Source organism: Pinus tabuliformis, chromosome 8 (genome assembly GCF_031772625.1).
Source record: "Pinus tabuliformis cultivar Carrire ecotype Pingquan chromosome 8, CPIR1, whole genome shotgun sequence".
In the NCBI taxonomy this organism is placed as follows: domain Eukaryota; kingdom Viridiplantae; phylum Streptophyta; class Pinopsida; order Pinales; family Pinaceae; genus Pinus; species Pinus tabuliformis.
In genome coordinates, this window is record NC_142294.1 from 99,194,595 (window position 1) to 99,214,165 (window position 19,571).

Consider the following 19,571-nt stretch of genomic DNA (forward strand, 5'->3'; position numbering starts at 1 on the left):
AATTTCTTTGGTCTGGTTCTGGGAACATTAGAAAGATTCATCTTATGAGGCTATCTGAGATATCTAAGCCAATACATTTGGGTGGATGGGGCATATTGGATACGAGAAGGTTCAATCTGGCTCTTTTGGCAACAAACTTATGGAGGGTTTTCAAGGAAGATGGTCTATGGCAGAAAATATGTTTTGGTAAATACATCTCTCAGAATAGCATGGAGGAATGGATTAGGCAGGGGCTCCCTCGAAAGACCGTTCCTCTATCATATGGCGGAGTCTCAAGAAGGCAATCCCATGGTTAAGTTGTAACCTTCGTTGGCTAGTAGGGAATGGACAAAATATTTTTATTGGAAGGGATGCCATTAAGGGTGTATTTGGATGCCATATTCTCTCAGCTCCATTGATTCTCTTCCTAAAATAGCAGGGGATTGATACTCTGGCCAGCATGTGGATGGGGGACTATACCCCACTATCTGCCCCGGTATGGTCCCATGCATGGCATCTTGGTATTCCCCATCTCTTTGAAGAGGAGTGGGAATGCTACTGGAACCTACTCTGCCAAGCGGGCATCACTCTGTCACAACGTAGGGATCTGCTTGTTTGGAATGGTCACATTGTGAAGGGGAGGATTTGTGTCAAGGAAGTATATACACACATCTCTTCATTCATCACGCCCCTTCCATATGCTGATTGGACTGAACATATGTGGTGTTGGCAAGTCCCTTTAAAATTAAAATGCTTTGTCTGGTTAACCATTCACAACTGCATTTTGACTTGGGATAGGCTAATCAAATTGGGATTTATCGGACCTGGAAGATGCATTCTTTGCAGATCGGATGGGGAAGACTGCTACCATCTTTTTGTGAAATGTCCTTTTCCTAGTGTTGTTTGGGAGGAGGTTTCCCATCTCCTGGGAGTAAATGTCGCCTGTGAAGTATTTTCTATTACAGATTGTCTCATATCATGGGCCCAACATGCCAGGCCTTACCAGGCTGTCCCATTTTATACATTTTGGGGGATTTTGCGAGCTCAGAACAACCTCATTTTCAAGGGTAAATTCCCAGATAGCAAGATGGTGGCCCTCAAGATCGTGGAATTCTTCAATGAAATTGGTCCATGGCATCGCAAGGCTCCTTCTCGATCAGTCACATTGGTTGATTTGGATGGGATATTCCCCAAATGTTTCTTTGACGGTGCATCTGCAGGGGAAAATGTGGTTGTGGTGTATATCTTCGTATTGAGCCCTCTTCTCTATATCGTTTTTTCTGGTCTGGAGACAATTATAGGGTAGAGATGATTTCTTTATGGGGTGCTCTTCAATGTGTCTCTTGGATTGTCATTGAAAAAGCTGTGATCATCGGCAACTCCCTCTTTGTAATTCAATGGATACAGGGCAGGTGTGATCTGGATGTCCCCCCTCTATGCTACTGGATGCAGCAAATCCAAGATCTGAAGTCTTTCATACCTGATGTGTCATTTCAGCATGTATACCGGGAACAAACCCTGGAGGCAGACACTCTTTCCAAGGGTGGTATGGCTCTCTCAGATGGGCATATGGTTTATGAATATGTTGGCCAAGGTGATAGAGAGAAGTTTCTGTTTTCTTACCAGAAATTTTGTACTCTACCGATAGATCTGTCTTTCTATCCATGTTTTGTTATGTTTTTTGCTCCAAGTATGAGTATATATTTGATAGTCTTATTATAATAATGTTCGGTTGACATATCAGTGGTCAGTTTTTTGGTTATAAGTATGGAGTTTACAATCCAGCTCGGGCAAGATAGATGTGAGCTGATGTAAAACAATCTTCACATCTAATGAAGACATGTATGATGTTTCTATTTTTCTCTTCTGCGAAAAAAATTGGTTTATTTGAACAGTAAAGTTCAAATAAAAAGGGCAATCTAACGTTGGTTTTCTTTGATTGAAGCGGTCAAAGAGCGGTGGGAAATTCCCACTCCAAAATATAACGCAGTCGTAGTTGCGTTAGAAAATGAGTTAAAACTAACGTTTAAAAAGAGATGATGGAAAAATGGCGATGTGGGTGTAAACCTGGCATTAAACAGTTACTCTGCATCGGGCAAACGAAGTAATATTTATACCGTCATTTGTGCATACACAGCTTTCAAGTTCCGTGTTTAACTGGTTTTAATATATTAAAATGTTATTATAAAGTGTTTCAGAAAGCCTACTACTTTGAAATATCTATGTATAATTTTAAATATTTATGTATAGTTTTTCTACAGTTGGAATTATTTAACTCAGTGACAAATGATATTCTATGTGATTTTCGCCGAAGAATTTTTCTTAACTTAACTCAGAACTGTCATGCAAAGAATTTTAATCCGAAAAACATTACTAAACAAATTTAGTAAGATTTACTTAGCTCGAGTTTCAGCATACTTCCTGCTCTTTTAATGTGTTCGCCACTGTATTCAATCATCACTGCAACGAACTTATCCCTACCCTAACCAAGAACTCTGTGACACCTCTGTGCAAGATAAAAGGGATGGCAAAGGTTGGTTTTTACCATTCCATTTAATGTTTAATGCAAAAAGTATTTTCTCGATGTTTTATTCATTTATTGTGCATTAATCGTTTCTGAAAATAATTATATAAAATATAAGAAAGATCTGGGGTTTAGAGGGGACTCTCCATCCATTATCAGGGATAAAACCCTGATAAACAAACCTTTTGGTGGAAGTTTTAAAGTGCAAGATTGAATTAAATATATAGAAAATATAATAGAAACGTGATGGAAAATAATGGACAGTGAGAATAATTAAACATACCCTTCAAAATGAGAGATGGATTGACTAAAATTAATATTAAAAATAAAATATTAGAAGAGGTTTTTATTAAATCTAATAATATAACAACAGATATTTAATCGGTCCCTTCTTTTTTTTAATCTATTGATTTGATTTCTCTTTCCTAACTTATAATAATAGAAAGTAACTTTAATACAAATTTAATATCTCAAAAAATAACAAGATTAATATTACATTTTTTAATTAATATTGATATTATAATTTAGTAATAGATTTATTATTTTTAGTTATTGATTTATCATAATTTTCTATAATAAATATTAAAATATTTACTTTATTATATGCGTTATATGGTTAAAATTTAAAAACATACAAATTATAACTTTATTTTAAATTATTATTATTATTATTATTTTTTTCTCTGTAAAACTAATCTATTCTATTATATTATGTACATAAAAACATTACAGTCAGAAAAGCAGGATGCCCCAGGCCTACTGTGGCGCTGTGGGTTGGTGTATTGCAACTCCATTACAGCCCTTACAGGGGCGACAGATTCTTCCAGAGTTGTGACCAAAACAGCAAAAACTTATCATGGTTTTCATCCCAGACCAAAGTCACCCACGCAGGGGTTTTTAGGCAAAAACAGCCCGCGCAGGGGCGACCAACTAGCTGAACCATAGCATATAAAAGACTGGACGTAAACTTTAAAGACCCAGACATAAACCTATAGCTTATCCCATACTTAGACACCGGTGACAACCGAGACAGAAAACATAAACTGAACCTGAGCAAAAAGCTGGTTGACGGAGCCTGCCACTGAGCGCTACTCCTCAGGCTTCTCCTCCACAATCGGCACCCATCCATAGCCATCCTCTTCTTCCTCTGCAGCATTCTTCGAGGACGACGCCTCCTGCATCCGAGATTGGGTGGGAGCCTGCTCCGTCGTTCCCTCTGCCTTTTCCTCAGCAAATGTCGGTTGCTCAGCGAACTGCATCGCCATGCTGCCCTCACCGTCTTCAATTTCCTTGGAATCCTTGACGAATAAGATGGAGAGGTGAGCACTAATGCTTCCAATAGAAAAAACTGCTGTGCCAAATGCTGGAAGGGAGGGTGGTTCTGCTGTGGGGCTGCCTGCGTCCATAAATTGGGAGGCCTGCATGTGGGTAGCCCCAGCTCTCCTGTGACAGTAGCAACAGCAGCAATGGTGGTGGGCATCCGCTGCTGGATGGCGTGAGGAGCTCCCTCGACCAGAGCTGCGTCTACACGGCATTCTCTCCCTTGGCTTGACCATTTCGACAAAGGAACTAGTGATGCAGAACAGAGCTTCAATTGCTGGCAACCCCTGCTCGAATCTCTTCCCAACGGGGCTAAAGACTCTCTCCTCGTCTCTTGGCAGAAGCGCAGAGATGCCCGCAATGCTATCAACAGGAAGAAACAGCGCGATATATTCCGAGACCTCTTGTTCACCGACTGGATCAGCTGCAGCGTCTGCCGGATGGAAATAATTGCCCACACCAGCCTGCGCAGCGTGCCTCTCACTCTGAAAATGAGGCTTCCCCAAACAGACCTCCGCTTTAACCCGCTCAACATTCTCTTGAACTTTGGGCGCCTTGAATGCGCTCTGCAACTTCTCCATTTCGTTTCAGGTCTCATTAAGGCCCTGAGTTAATGCTTCTGGGATTAATACCTCGGCGGCGCTCAGGCTGTCCTCCCCTGTATCCACGCAAGGCATCACATGTAGGCCATGTGGCCTTACACTCTCTGGCGTGCGAACACCCGCATCCGGGGAAATTATTATTATTATTACTAGTTATTTTAAAATATTATTATTATCACTAATTTAAAAAAATTAATATGTAAGTTAAACATATATACTTTTAAAAAAACATAAAACAAAAAGATTTGCATCCATTATTTTAAAATTTTGAAAACAGTACATAATTAATATTATTAAAAAATATAATATTAAAACAATACAATATAATATTACAATAACATATTATTACTATAATTATTATAATCATAATAATATAATAATAAGATAACAACTGAGTGTGACCACTTATCCCTTGGTTTTGTTTCCTCCTGATGCAGGCTAGGGTTTGTAAGTTTCGACTCATCTGCATCTTCCTTCTTGTGCGAATAATCCAATGCACATGATACTAGCAATGTGGATTATTTTGTTTCAAGAAATTTGGTCTTTGACACTGACAATGGTCTTGGTAGCCCGCCACCTTGCTCTCTTCGGGGAATCTATCTTTAGCCCCAAGCTCCACAATCCTCTTTCCATTAGTCAAGCTGCTATCTGGGCACTCCCTACTTATGTGGGTCAGATTTACAGATTTAGTAAATATTCCCAATGACACAGGGTTACCCCTACTTTACCCACAGTATGCATATAGACCTATGCATAAACCATTTTCTACCTAGGAATTTATATGACCATCTGGTCAAAGATTCATTATAATCGAACAATGGGTTAAGGCCCCTTTAATTAGAACTCATGTGGAAACATATTAATAGACCAACCCAAAGTCTAAACCCTTCCAATCCTTTCTATCAACGCTTTATTACATCCCCATAAACCTTTGTAAATCCTATGGCCGCACATATATCACTTCCCACTTTGTAACATTGGTTATATATGATTAACCCATAAAACCTTCTTATCATGCCTTATTTCTATTATAATGCTTTATAATAGAAATACACTAATAAACATATGTAGCATACCTTTTATACCTTTCCTCAGCCTTTGCACATTTCCCAAGAATTTCCTTTATCACAATCGCTCATTGTAGTTTACCATGGTCATGCTCTTATCACCCCTCCGACTCCGATATGTGACTATCGAAAGCATTTAAATAATGATTAAGCCTTAAAAGACTCGACACAACACTTTAAATGAATACAAAGGAAATACATTGGAATTCCACTCCGAACCATATAAACTGATCTCAAAAACTATTTGCCCACATTCATATATATCGTTGGGTCTACCCCTCCATATTAAACCTTCTGCCACACTACTCCGATCTCTGAAATGCCTGATCTTCGATTAGCGCTTATCGCTATCGCTTGATCTTTGCACTTGACTCTTCCACTTTAAAAGTTCTGATCCAGCATGACTTACGAACCTGATGGGGTTATAAGTTACATTTGATAAGTTTTGGGTCCCTTTGATGTATTGTGATATGATCCCGATTGTTTCATCTTTGCGATTTAATCCTGGCCGTTAATCTGTTAGATCTAACGGTTGTTGTTCAACGATACTTTACTCCTCCGCTATTCTGTTTGCTTATGATTTTACGTTATTTCTTCAGAGTTTCTGTGGTTCCGGGTTTCTTCAAGGTTTCGGCCTTTCTGCTGTTTTGCTGCGCGATTCCTCCTGAGCTTTGGATTTGATCCCTTTAATGGATTCAACAATCCATTATGATCCTCCTCATCATGTTCCTCTCTATGTATTCGCTGAACTCCGCCTGCATATATAGATTATGCAAATCTCTGATTCATTGTAATTTATCATTCGATATTCAATCACACATTTATATAGTCATGAATCGAATTCTTGTATACCAACACATATAACAAATGATTACATATTAAGGCTCTGTCTTTCTGGCCTGATTCTTCTAATTAGTGGCCTCTGCTTCACACTCTGCCTGTAGGCTTACAAACACACTTTAGCTATCTATCTAGCCTATCTAAAACATCTAACCTCTATCTTTGCCTTTTAGGCTTACATTTATACAAAGGGATTCTAAAACCAATTCCTAGTTTAGATCCATAGATTCCTCAACAAAATCTTAAAATCTCTTTCTCATCCCTAAGGATTCTCTCAAACCCACAAAATCATGAACTAACTCCTAATCTAAGATTTAAAATCAATTCTCAATCCTCTCATCACTCAATTATCCTAAATCTCTCATGTTTTTCCTACATTCGAGAACATTTACAACTATGCCTCACAATATTCAATTAATTCCTATCATCATTAAAATCACTCAAAACATTAAATAATTACATTAATTTAATACTTAGGAAACCAACTTCCTTGAAACAAAAGACCCCTTATGTCTACTAGAATACAATAATAATGTTGAGCTGAATTCTCCTGCATAAGACTCCCCAAGTAAGAAAATTTATGAACTCTTGGTCATAAGTCTAGATAATTGATTCCTCTTGGATCCCAGACTTTATTGTGTAACTTGTCTTTACTTGTCCATTGTTCTATTGCTATTGTTGTTCTCCAAATCTCCATACGTTATGTTTTAATGCTCCACTTGCCCTACTTTCATAGTCTGCTACTATCTTCCTCTTGTTGTTACTCCTCTCCTTTCTTGCTATTATCTTCTTCTGAGACACTTTCATCATTAACCTTCTTATCAATTCAATTTCTCTATCCAGTATATCCTCTGTTTGTTGATTGTCTTCATCTCTTGATTGTTGAACTCTCGTTCTTGCTTGTTCTTCACTTATTCTAATTGCTCCCTTTTCATCCTTACCCTCTTCATTACTTTTATCTTGCGCCTTTTCAGTTGCTGCTATATTGGCTTTTAGAACAATTTCCTGCTTCTATTTCTGCACCTATCAACTTCTTCTTGATTATTATTTTTGACAAATTCTTTGTCGTCCTTCTTCAGCAATTTATCTTGAACACTTATCCTCTGCTCTTCTAACTTCCTCCTTTGAAAGTCTAATTCTCTATATAACTCAATGATTTTACTTGGAGTAAACTTTGTAAATTTTACGCAATCTCCCATTTCTTCATTTGTTATTGATCCATCATCATATGGTCCTTCTTCCTCTGCTAAATCTTTATTAACATCCTTCAGTAGATGTTCTTCCTCTTCTTATTTCATTTGGCTGTCTTCCTGTGCCAAATATGTTCCAGTTTCTGCAACAAAATCTTCAATGATAAGACAACCATTACAATAAAAAATATAAGGCTTCTGTACTTCTTCTTCCTTTGGAAACACTTCAGTATGCTGCTCTGATCTCTCTTCTTCTGTCAGCATATCAGTATGTTGATTCAAACTCAAAGAACTCTTGAGACTGTCAGCTAGTCTCTCCTTCTCACCATTTGTTTCAATGATGTCTTTCAGCACTTGTCCACTGTGGCGAACTGATTCTTTTCCAGTCTCCTTGTCATATTCTACTTTAAAATTTTCATCTTTTGGAAGATTTTCTTCCACATTTTTGACAGCTTTGAAAGACTGCCTATCTTCTTCCAAACTTGCAATCATACACAAATCATTAATTTTAAAAATACAGGACTTTTTGGTCTCGTTTGATGCTTCAGTCATAAAGTCTTATGGCTGCTTTGAATCATTCATATGATCCAACTCCTCTGGCTCTTCATCACTTTCAAAAAGTAATGGTCCACGTTCTGGTTCACATATCGAAACTTCAACATCTTCTTCAACATCCCCCTCTTGCTGTAGCTCAACTCTTTCGAGCTTTTCTATCTTCAATTTGACATCTATAATCTTATCAAATTCCCTTAGCTCCTTTATTAACTGCATATTCACCTGCTGATTCCTCTTCTCTTGTAGCCTCTGCCACTTCACTTTCTTTCTCATGACATAACCATATTTCTAGTCCATCTCATTTCTCTGCAACATTTCCATTAATACTTCAATCTGAACTGCTATCTCATCCTTATCCCTCTCATATTCTTCTTTAATTAACTGTATCTGTATGCCATTTGCCTTGGCATCTCTTTTCTTCTGTCCTTAGTTGTGGTTTCTTTTAGAACCTTTGTTATGATTGTCACTAGTCATCATCCTCTCCATCTCTATGAGTTCCTCACTCACTCACTATGAGCTGCACTAAAGCCTCTACAACAACAAGTCTGCCCTGCTGCCACCTACCTCACCAAGCTCTCCTTTGTACTCGTTCTTTTGGCAAGAAATTAGTTCTCTATCTCTGGAACCTCCTTTTGAGCAATTCTCTTTGCTCCTTCTAGGCTTCAACTCATTTGTACTTTCCAAGAACACAACTGTCCTCTTTATCCAATCTCTGTTGGAATTCCTCAAGGTTCTGCTACATTTTTCTTTCACTCAGAAACTCTTACTGAATTTTTTTTTTTATCTCTTAACAATTCTACCCACATCCATTGTGGAATTTCCTTTGGGAGTTGCAACAATACTTTTGCATCAATGCAAAGACTACAACTTTCCAATCTTCAAATCCAATTAAAATAAAACCATATCATCTTACCTTTAAGATCTCTGTTTGATCTTGTCCTCTCATTCGCCTGCACTTTTGAATGGATTGTCCTTTTCACTAGCCTTCAGTTGTATCTTCAAACTCTGTTACTTCAAGAACTTACAAAGTCCTTCTTACAATTTAACTACTATAATCCTTCTCTAAATATCATTCATTCAACATTTGCTAATCATTAGACAAATTTTCATATCTTCATCTACCTTCAGGATCTCACCATTTCTGCAAATTTGTTTCAGCAGATCTTTATACTCCCACTGCACAAATTCTCAATATTCAGCCACTGTCAATCAGATTTAGAATCTGGTACTTTCTTCCAATCTCCCGGCTTTATCTTGGCAAAGCTTAGCTAGTAGCAACAATTTCTCCTTTGCTGTGTTTTTTTCCTGCTCAGAAATCCTTAACAGTTTCCTTCATTACTGCTTCTTAAGGCTTGATCTTCTTTTGTTGAGGTACTCCATTAGCTGCAACTATCAATCTCCAATCTATTTCTTTATCCAACAAAACTAAAATTAGAGTTAAATAAAACAATACCTACATGGTTTCTCCACCCACTCTTCACATCCGAGTGAATCTCCATTCTTCAAAACATCATTGTGGGTACTTTATGTTCCTAAAATCTCTTCTTAATTCTTATGCACCTGCCTCTAAGAACTTAATAATCTCCCAACTTTACTCTGGTTGCTTCGCTGTCAGATTAGAATCTGATCTCCCTTGACTGCATACACATCTTTCCACATATCTCTATTCTAAATTCTTCCAAAGAAACTTTCACACATAATTTCTTTGTTCAGCTCTGATACCAAATGACGCAGGGTTACCCCTGCTTTACCCACAGTATGCATATAGACCTATGCATAAACCATTTTCTACCCAAGAATTTATATGACCATCTAGTCAAAGATTCATTATAACTGAACAATGGGTTAAGGCCCCCTTAATTAGAACTCATGCGGAAACATATTAATAGACTAACCCAAAGTCTAAACCCTTCCAATCCTTTCTATCGACGCTTTAATACATCCTCATAAACCTTTGTAAATCCTATGGCCGCACATATATCACTTCCCACTCTTTAACATTGGTTATATATGATTGACCCATAAAACCTTCTTATCGTGCCTTATTTCTATTATAATGCTTTATAATAGAAATACACTAATAAACATACGTAGTATACCTTTTCCACCTTTCCTCAGCCTTTGCACATTTCCCAAGAATTTCCTTTATCGCAATCGGTCATCTCTGTTTACCATGGTCATGCTCTTATCACCCCTCTGACTCCGATATGTGACTGTCAGAAGCATTTAAATAATGCTTAAGCCTTAAAAGACTCAGCACAACACTTTAAATGAATACAAAGGAAATACATTGGAATTCCACTCTGAACCATATAAGCGGATCTCAAAAACTATTTACCCGCATTCATATATATCATCGGGTCCACCCGTCCATATTAAACCTTCTGTTGTGCTACTCCGATCTCCGAAACGGCTAATCTCCGATCAGCACTTATCGCTATTGCTTGATATTTACACTTGACTTTTTACTTTAAAAGTTCCGATCCGACATGACTTACAGACCCAATGGGGTTATAGTTTACATTCGATAAGTTTCAGGTCTGGCTACATATCACATGTCACAATCGCTTCCTCCCTTTGATGTATTGCGATACGATCTTGATTGTTTCATGTTTGCGATTTAATCCCGGCCATTGATCTGTTAGATCTAATGGTTGTTGTTCAACGATACTTTACTCCTCTGCTATTCTGTTTGCTTATGATTTTACGCTATTTTTTCAGCGTTTCTATGGTTCCGGGTTTCTTCAAGGTTTCGGCCTTTTTGTTGTTTTGTTGTGTGATTCCTCCTGAGCTTTAGATTTGATCCCTTTAATGGATTCAATGATCCATTATGATCCTCCTCGTCATGTTCCTCTCTGTGTATTCGTTGAACTCGACCTGCATATATAGATTATGCAAATCTCTGATTCATTGTATTTTATCATTCGATATTCAATCATACATTTATACAATCATGAATCGAATTCTTGTATACCAACACATATAAGAAATGATTACATATTAAAGCTCTGTCTTTTTGGCCTGATTCTTCTAATTAGTGGCCTCTTTCCACACTCTGCTCGTAGGCTTACAAACACACTTTAGTTATCTAACTGGCCTATCTAAAACATCTAACCTCTGTCTTTGCCTTTTAGGCTTACATTTATACAAAGGGATTCTAAACCTAATTCCTGGTTCAGATCCATAGATTTCTCAACAAAATCCTAAAATCTCTTCCTCATCCCTAAGGATTCTCTCAAATCCACAAAATCATGAACTAACTCCTAATCTAAGATTTACAATCAATTCTCAATCCTCTCATCACTCAACTACCCTAAATCTCTCATGTTCTCCTACATTCGAGAACATTTACAATTATGCCTCACAATATTCAATTAATTCTTATCATCATTAAAATCACTCAAAACATTAAATAATTACATTAATTCAATACTTAGGAAACCAACTTCCTTGAAACACAAGACCCCCTATGAGCTGAGTGCTCCTGCATCACTCAAGATTTCTTTAGAGCTCAAATCGGGGGTACCCTCTGGAATGCAACACTTCATGTTTGAAGGTAAGCATCTAGATGATTCTTCCCCTCTTTCCATTTACAATATCTAGAGATATGTTACTGTAATTATCATCCTTCACTTGCGTGGGGGAATAGTGGGTAATCCTTCTTCTTCTCAAGATTTCTCTTACAAATATGTTATCCGCAACTTGTCCCCCCCAAAGGGTTGCTTAGCCTCAGGTAGCTCCTAAATCGTTTAGGCTCAACAAATCTAAAGAAGTTCCCTTTATTGAAATATCACACACTGAACTAGAGGACATCCATCATCTCTATGTTAAGTCAAGCCTAATTTGTCATTTCAATAACTTATGGCAATGCTCATATGACCTTTATAAGTGGATCCATTCATCCCGACCAAGAGGTGCAAGTTTTTGTTTTTGTTTTTGTTTTGTTTTTTGTTTTTTGTTTTTTGTTTTTTGTTTTTTGTTTTTTGCTTTTTGTTTTTTTTGTTTTGTTTTTTTTTTTTTTTTTTTTCTCTGAAAAGGTTTCTTCAAAGTGCTTTTCGTTAAATTAAAAGATTATAAGAAGGCCCTAATTGGTGGGCCTTGGTCCTGAGGTAAAGCTGGCCTATTCATAACCCCCTAGTTTCTGAATTTTGACCCTTCTATAATAGTCATTACCAAGCTTCCCATTTGGGTTCGACTTCCTAATATGCCTGCTCACCTTTGGCACTTTTACGTTTTTTAGGGCAAATGGGACTCCTTGGGATGTTTTCTAGCCACATATCCCTCTCATGGGCAGATTGAAGTTTACACCTATGACAAAATTTGTGTGGAAATTGACATCTACAAAGGGGGTCAAGAGATTCAAATCAATTTAAAAATTGGTGATTATCATTGGATCCAATCTCTGGATTTTGAGAATACTGCTTTTCATTACTGCTCTTGTCTTCAAACATGCCATTTATAGAATTCTTTCCTATGTTAAATTCTAACAAGAAACAAAAAGATATAACTTCTAAATCTAAAAGTTGGATGCCTTGTGACCCACCCCCATGGAGCGTGAAACTTATTCTACTTCCAACTAAGAGGATGAGGACTCTAATGATGATATGGTTTGAGGGGATCATTCTTAAACTTCTTCTCCTTATCAGAATCATGAGGATTCAACAGTGAGCATTGTTCCCCCAACAAATGCAGTTGGTGAATAAAGATGTTTCTTTGGTCGCTTTAAAGTGAGCACATGAATAGGCATCTTTTGACTCTGATAAGGACTCTCCTTCATTCCTCAATGATAATTTGCAGGTAACTTTGGATGTCCCACCTCGACTATGTTGGATCAAGGTTTTGAAAAAGAAATGAAAGAATGGTCGCTTTGAGGATTGTGCTTGAGTTGGGTGATTCTTTTGTTCCCCCTTGTCTCCAAACATAGTTATCGATCAAACGAAAATATTACTGATACCCATTTTTTTGAAGTAGCAAAAAAATCACCTGGTTTTGAAAAGTGGTTATTCAGAATACACCTTTTTTTTGGAGCATATTTTTGACATTGTAAATTTTCTTATGTAACATTTTTTTAAATGCTAGTGATTTTCATGCTGATTTTGAAAAGTGTTGATGCAACATCAACCCATCTTTTTAGAGGATTTATTTTTTGAAACTTATAATTTTTTTATGTATCAAGTATGAACAATTTTTTTAAAATGTTAGTGATTTTCATGTTGATATAAAAAAGTGTTGATGCAACATCAACCTTATTTGTTTAGAGGCCTTATTTTTTACACTTTAATTTTTTTTAAATGTTGGTAATTTTTGATGTTGGTAATAAAACATAAAAATAAAAATAAAAAAAAAAACATGATCAAAAAAATTAAATATAAAAAATTATATACATAAAAAAGAAAAACAATAAAAATGTAAAAAGAATACAAATTAACTTGTAAAAAAAGAAAAGAAAAAAGAGATCAATAAATAAATGGGAAAATATTAAAAAAACATATAATTTAAGAAAAAAATAATTAACCAAAAAAACATCAAAACAATTATTTTTAAAGTTAAAAAAAATAATAATAACAAAATCTCATAATTCAAAAAAATAAAATAAAAAATTAAAAAATTAAAGAATAAAATTAAAAAATTAAAGTAAAAAAATTAAAATTAAATTAAAAAAAAAAAACGATTTTTTTTTCCTTGGGTGGCAAGGTCGATTCTCGGAATCGACCTAGGTCACCCTAGGCCATGGCTACGAGGCCTTAAGCCTGGGCGACACTGTGTAGCGTCGACCCGCCCAAGCCCGAGGCCTTGTGGCATTGAGCAGCTAATGCCAAGTTCGGGATTTGCCGCCTAGGGCTGCGGGGTCTCGATGTTGGGTAGGGCGGGGTCCTTAGGCCGACGCGGGGCAGCACAATGTAGCCTCACCCCACCCAGGACACGAGCGCTCGGGCCAAGGCGGGGCGACATTGTGCAGCCCTGCCTCGTCCAGGCCCAAGCCCTTGCGACCTTGGGCGACCATGGTCACCTAGGGCCATGGGCCATCGCTACACAACACCACCCAGCCTAGGCTAGAAGCCTCGCGTCCTAGGTCGATTTCCGAAATTGACCTAGAACGCCTGGGGCAAAAAAAATTCAATTTTTTTTAATTTTTTTTTTTTTAATTATTATTATTATTTTTTTAAATTATTAATATTTTTATTTATTTATTTAGTTTTTTTCGTTTTTAATATTTTATTTCATTTTTATTTAATATTTTTTAATTTTATTTTTATAATTTTTTTTAACTATGTGATTTTGTTTTAAAGTTGTTTTTGATGTTTTTTTTGGGTTAATTTTTTTTCTTAAATTATGTGTTTTTTTGTCATTTTTCTCATATATATATATATATATGTTTTTTTACATTTTTATTTTTTGTTTTGTTTTTTTATATTTGATTTTTTTGTCATGTTTTTCTTTTTATGTTTTATTACTTGTTATTATTTAAAAAAAAATTATTTCTTTTTTTCAATGTTTGAATTTTTTTTTCTTTTGTATTTTGTATTTTTTTCCTTTTTTTTTTTCTTTTTTCTTTCTTTCTTTTGTTTTTTTTTTTTTGCAGGGTTTGTGTCAATGCTCGGCTAGCAACCCAACCTCATTATGTGCACTTTGATATTTGATTTTAAAATTTTCATTATAATGAATCGAGTTTTCCCCCACAATGTGTCAATTTCATGGTTGGTCTTAAGTTTTCATTACAACGGGTCGAGTTCACCTACATTGTGTGTCAATTTGATAGTTGATTTTTAAATTTTTGTTGCAATGTGTCAATTTGTCTTAGGCTAAGATTTTAAAATTGTTATACATTTAGCATTTAAAAAATAGATTACTCTTTTGGTATAATGACTCTTTCATTCATGTGTTCATTAAGTTTTTTTAGTCATAAATTTTTTCCATAATGTCATGCTTGAAATATTTTGAAAACTTAAGGTTTTTTTGTAGTCATAATCTTTTGTTTTAATTCCATGGTTGAAAAATTGTTAAGATTTTAATGTTTTTCTAAGTCATGATATTTGATCTTTAATGCTATGATTGAAAACATTTATAAGTAGCTTTTCTGTAACACCATGACTGAAAATTGTTGGAATTTTAAGGTTTTTCAAAGATGTGATATTTTATATTTAATGTCATGCTTAAAAATTGTTGGAATTTAAGGCTTTTCAAAGAAGTGATATTTCATCTTTAATGTCATGGTTGAAAATCTTTGGAACATTAAAGTTTTTCGGATTCATGATATTTTATTTTTAACGTCATTATTAAAAAATGTTGAAAATTTACCCCGATTTCCTTTTTTTTTCCTAGCAGCAACAATTTTCATTTTCAGTTTGTTTTGTCATGTTTTTTTGGGGTTTCTTGGTGAGAGTTCTCATTTTAAGGTAATAGTTCTCGTTTGATTGGTAACTTTGTTTCCACTGTTATTCTTTGTCACATACATTCTAGCTATGGTCCTACCATTCGTTATTGGACATTGATATTAGCTTTATATTCATTTATGTAATCTTTATTGTACATTCTTAATCAATGACTTGAAAGAATAATAAGATAACAATAATATTAACATAATATGTATAATTAATATTTTCTCTTTTACTATACATTATAAGATAGAAACTTAACCATTTATATTAATTTAGTATTCTTGGGGCACCTCTACATCTTAGTAGGAGGAAGATGTTGTCATATAAAGTTACATTTTAAAATAATAAATCAATAGTTATATTAACAAATTAAAAAATGATAATAACGAGAAGAATTAATGCCAACCATAAATAAAATACTTCAATTTCTACCCTAATTTTACATGTATTTTATATAGAGAGATAAAGTAATTGAGAGTAAAACAAAATAATTTGATTTTTAGTAGGAGGGAGAGATGTAATTTCTTCACTTTTAAATAGGAGTCAACAAATGACATGTAAAATAAAATTATTGATACTACATGATGCGTAATTTATTCTATATTTATTTGACATGTAATATTTTAAATATGTATATATATTACACATACCTTATATAGAGAGATAAAGTAATTGAGACTAAAGAAAAATAATTTGTTTTTTAGTATGAGGGAGAGATGTAATTTCTTCACTTTTAGTATGGAGTCAACAAATTACATGTAAAAATAAAATTAGTCATACTATGATGTGTAATTTATTCTATATTTAATTGGCAAGTAATATTTTAAATATGTATATATATTAATGACAAACAATATGTTCATGTTTGTGTCAACCATAAATAGAATATTTCAATGTCTATATTAAATAACATAATTATATATCAACTACAAAAAAAAAAGTAATTTAAATTCAAATTTTCCTATATTTTTACTTTTCATTGAGAAAGAGATGAGCATTTTACTTCATTCTTAATATGGAGGTGATATATAACATTTAGAAAATATCATTAACAAAAAAGGGTTTAATGTGAGTTATAAAACAAATATTTCAAAATGCATGTTGACTAAAATATTTTAACATCAACTAGATAGCGAAAGAGTTCATATTTCATTAATAGGTACTTTCCAATGGGAGATTTTTAATTCCTTCCATGTTTAATATATATATATATATATATATATATATATATATGATGATGATGATGATGATGATGATGATGATGATGAAGATGGTTAACGTCCCCTGAGACCAAACAATGGTCTACCGGACCTAAAGAAACAAATTATTTATTTTGATTTAAGATTTTATTCCTATGCTCAAAAAGCTTGGAGAGAAGCCTCCCGAGCTCACTATAATTTTGACATTGTAAAAGGCTAGGAAGGTCAGTATTGTAACAAAGATTGTGAAACTGAGATCTAATGTGGTTATACGCGGGGCACTCTAAGAGGAAGTGTTTTTCATCCTCGATGTTCCTATTCTCACATATATGGCAGACACTTTCCATTCATGGCATTTTAGGAATTGCCCAACGACCTGTTTCACTATGGAGCTCATGAGAATTCGTTCTAATCTTTGCTATATTAATTTTCTTCTTTGAGCTAGTTAAAATAGCGAGATACTTTTGATCTTCTAGGGTGGGGTTGATGACCTTCTTATAATAACTTAATTTTCTTTTAGCCGCTAAATCTTTCTCACACCACATTTTTTCTTTGAACTTAGAAGTAACAATATCTTTAATGTTATTTATGTTTTGCAATGCATCATTTTCGTTGATCTGCCAATAGTTTAACCAGGCCCTTGTGTCTTTATGCCACCCTCGATTGAGCCTTAGGTGGTTTTGGCTAGAATCTAAAGCTAGCTTAGGAAGTCTATGATCGTCTATGTTACTAATTTTGTGCTTGTACAACAGAAACCTAAGCATAGCTAGGCTCTCAATAGGGGAAAGACCTGCTTCTATAAGGAGAATAGGATAGGGTGTATTACTTTTAATTTTCAGGTTATAAGTTATAAAACGCTTCTGGATTTTCTCAATCTTTCTCCATGATTCTCTGGAGATGCTGCAACCCCAAACCTCACAGCCATATAAGATAACATGAGTGACTAAAGTTTCAAAGAGGAACTTCTTTTTATCCCACATTACGAGGTTTGCTATTTTACAATTATTTTCAAGACCAAAATAAGCTTTCCACCCCCCATTAATCCTTTTCTCAATGTTATGGTTCCAGTTGAGCTTGTGATGAATATCAATTCCTAGGTACTTGTAAGAATACAATTCCTCCAAGTTATTATTGCCATACATAAAATTAGCATAAGTGTCCTTCTTGGATTTGATAATCATAACTTTTGTTTTGTCAGTGTTAACAATCATACCCATGGTAGAGCAGAAATCCTTAAGAAGTCTGAGTTGCTTATCAAGATCAGATGGGCACCTTGCCAAAAGAACAATATCGTCAGCATAAAGAAGAAGGATGACGACTATCCCAGCTAAGATCGTGCCATGAAATCCTGCTTCCTCTAAATAGCCTTCAAGCTTATCGATGTAAATATATAAAGAGAGAGAACTTATGTATTAATATATATTATTTTTATTTCGAGTGTGAGGGGCATATATTTATTGTGAAGAATTTGAATCATGGATCTACCAAAAGGCTATAGGAACCAAATCTCTAGAGGTGAAAACCTTTTTTCAAGTTTTCGATTCAAAAAGAAGTTTGTATTATGAGAAATTTGAAACCCTTTCTCAAATTTTCTATTTAAAAAGATATTTTCATCTCGAGAGATTTAAAACTTTTCTTTAAATTTTCCATTCAAAAAAAGATTTGCATCTTGAAAAATTTAATCTCTCCCAATGCATATTAATTTTAATAATATTAATCGTATAACAATTAAAACATGGTAATTTTGACCTTATATTAATTTCAAATTATTTATATTAATATTATACTTGTTACAATATTAAATTACCAATATTAATACGGTATCTTAAATTTCAAATTTTCCTTATTTTTATATTTATTTAATATTAATTTTCCCAACTCTTTTGTTTATAATTATCCATCATAGTGGGCCTGGAGTATGCCCTAAAACTGCTTCTGCTTGGCTAAGAGCTAGTCTTCCTCGGACGTAAGGAAACAGGTTAACGGCCCAAGACCCAGAGGCATCTGGCAGGAGTGAAAGCCTGCCCCCTTACGGACCACCAGCGGGTTATTTCAGGTGGCGTGGTTTTCCTTGATAACAGTGATGTGTCAACTGACATTCGCGGATAGCAGCCAGAGATGGCTGTCCTCACTGTTGATTTGACAAACTGAGTTTGATAGGTTTTTCCACCTTTTGAAAAAAAAAAAAAATAATTATCCATCATATTTAATTACATTCTCAATATTATATTTGCGAACTTTTATTAAAAAAATATTTTCTAATAATGAGTGAAGAATCTACTCAAAACATCTAAAGTTACACAAATTTCACATATTTTACACATTTATTTCCATAAGCTATTAATAAACAATATTAGTTCCGACTCCGTACTTTAATTAAATGAAAGAATAAAATATAACGAAATACAAACTTCCTTTTATTTTGTATTATAAAAAATTTGGTCATTTATTAGTTATAGTTGAATACTCCATAAATTATACATCCTCATATCCATAATATTGGAATATTTTAAATATACAAATTACACATCTTCATATCCATAATATTGGAGTATTTTAAATATATAAATTTTATTTTAAATATACATTTTTTTTTACGTTTAATTATTTTATATATTGAAATATTTCAATTAAATAAAATATCAATATATTTTATTTCAAATTCTCATTGAAATATTATTTTGTATTACTAATATTTTTAAATATGGACTATAAAGTTTATATTAAATTTAAAAATATTTGTTTAATTAATGTTTTTAATTATATATTTAAATTGTAAATACTCGTTATAAATAAATACAAATATATATATATATATATATAATTAGTATAAATATAATATTTATTAATTAATTGTTTTAATGTAATATATCAATTTCATATAAAACCTTTCTTAAATTACTTACTATTAGCTTA

General features: G+C 34.1%; 1 protein-coding gene across 1 annotated transcript; it reads left to right on the top strand.

The window, feature by feature from the left end:
• The first annotated feature begins 439 nt into the window (after positions 1-439).
• On the top strand, positions 440-1,285 carry LOC149234314 (uncharacterized). Its single transcript, XM_089368227.1, has one exon. It carries the CDS (start codon positions 440-442, stop codon positions 1,283-1,285), a length of 846 nt encoding a protein of 281 aa, XP_089224353.1.
• Positions 1,286-19,571: the final 18,286 nt, after the last annotated feature.

Excerpts from the sequence above, each read along its gene's own strand:
- LOC149234314 (XM_089368227.1), top strand. The coding sequence starts at position 440 with ATGTGGATGGGGGACTATACCCCACTATCTGCCCCGGTATGGTCCCAT.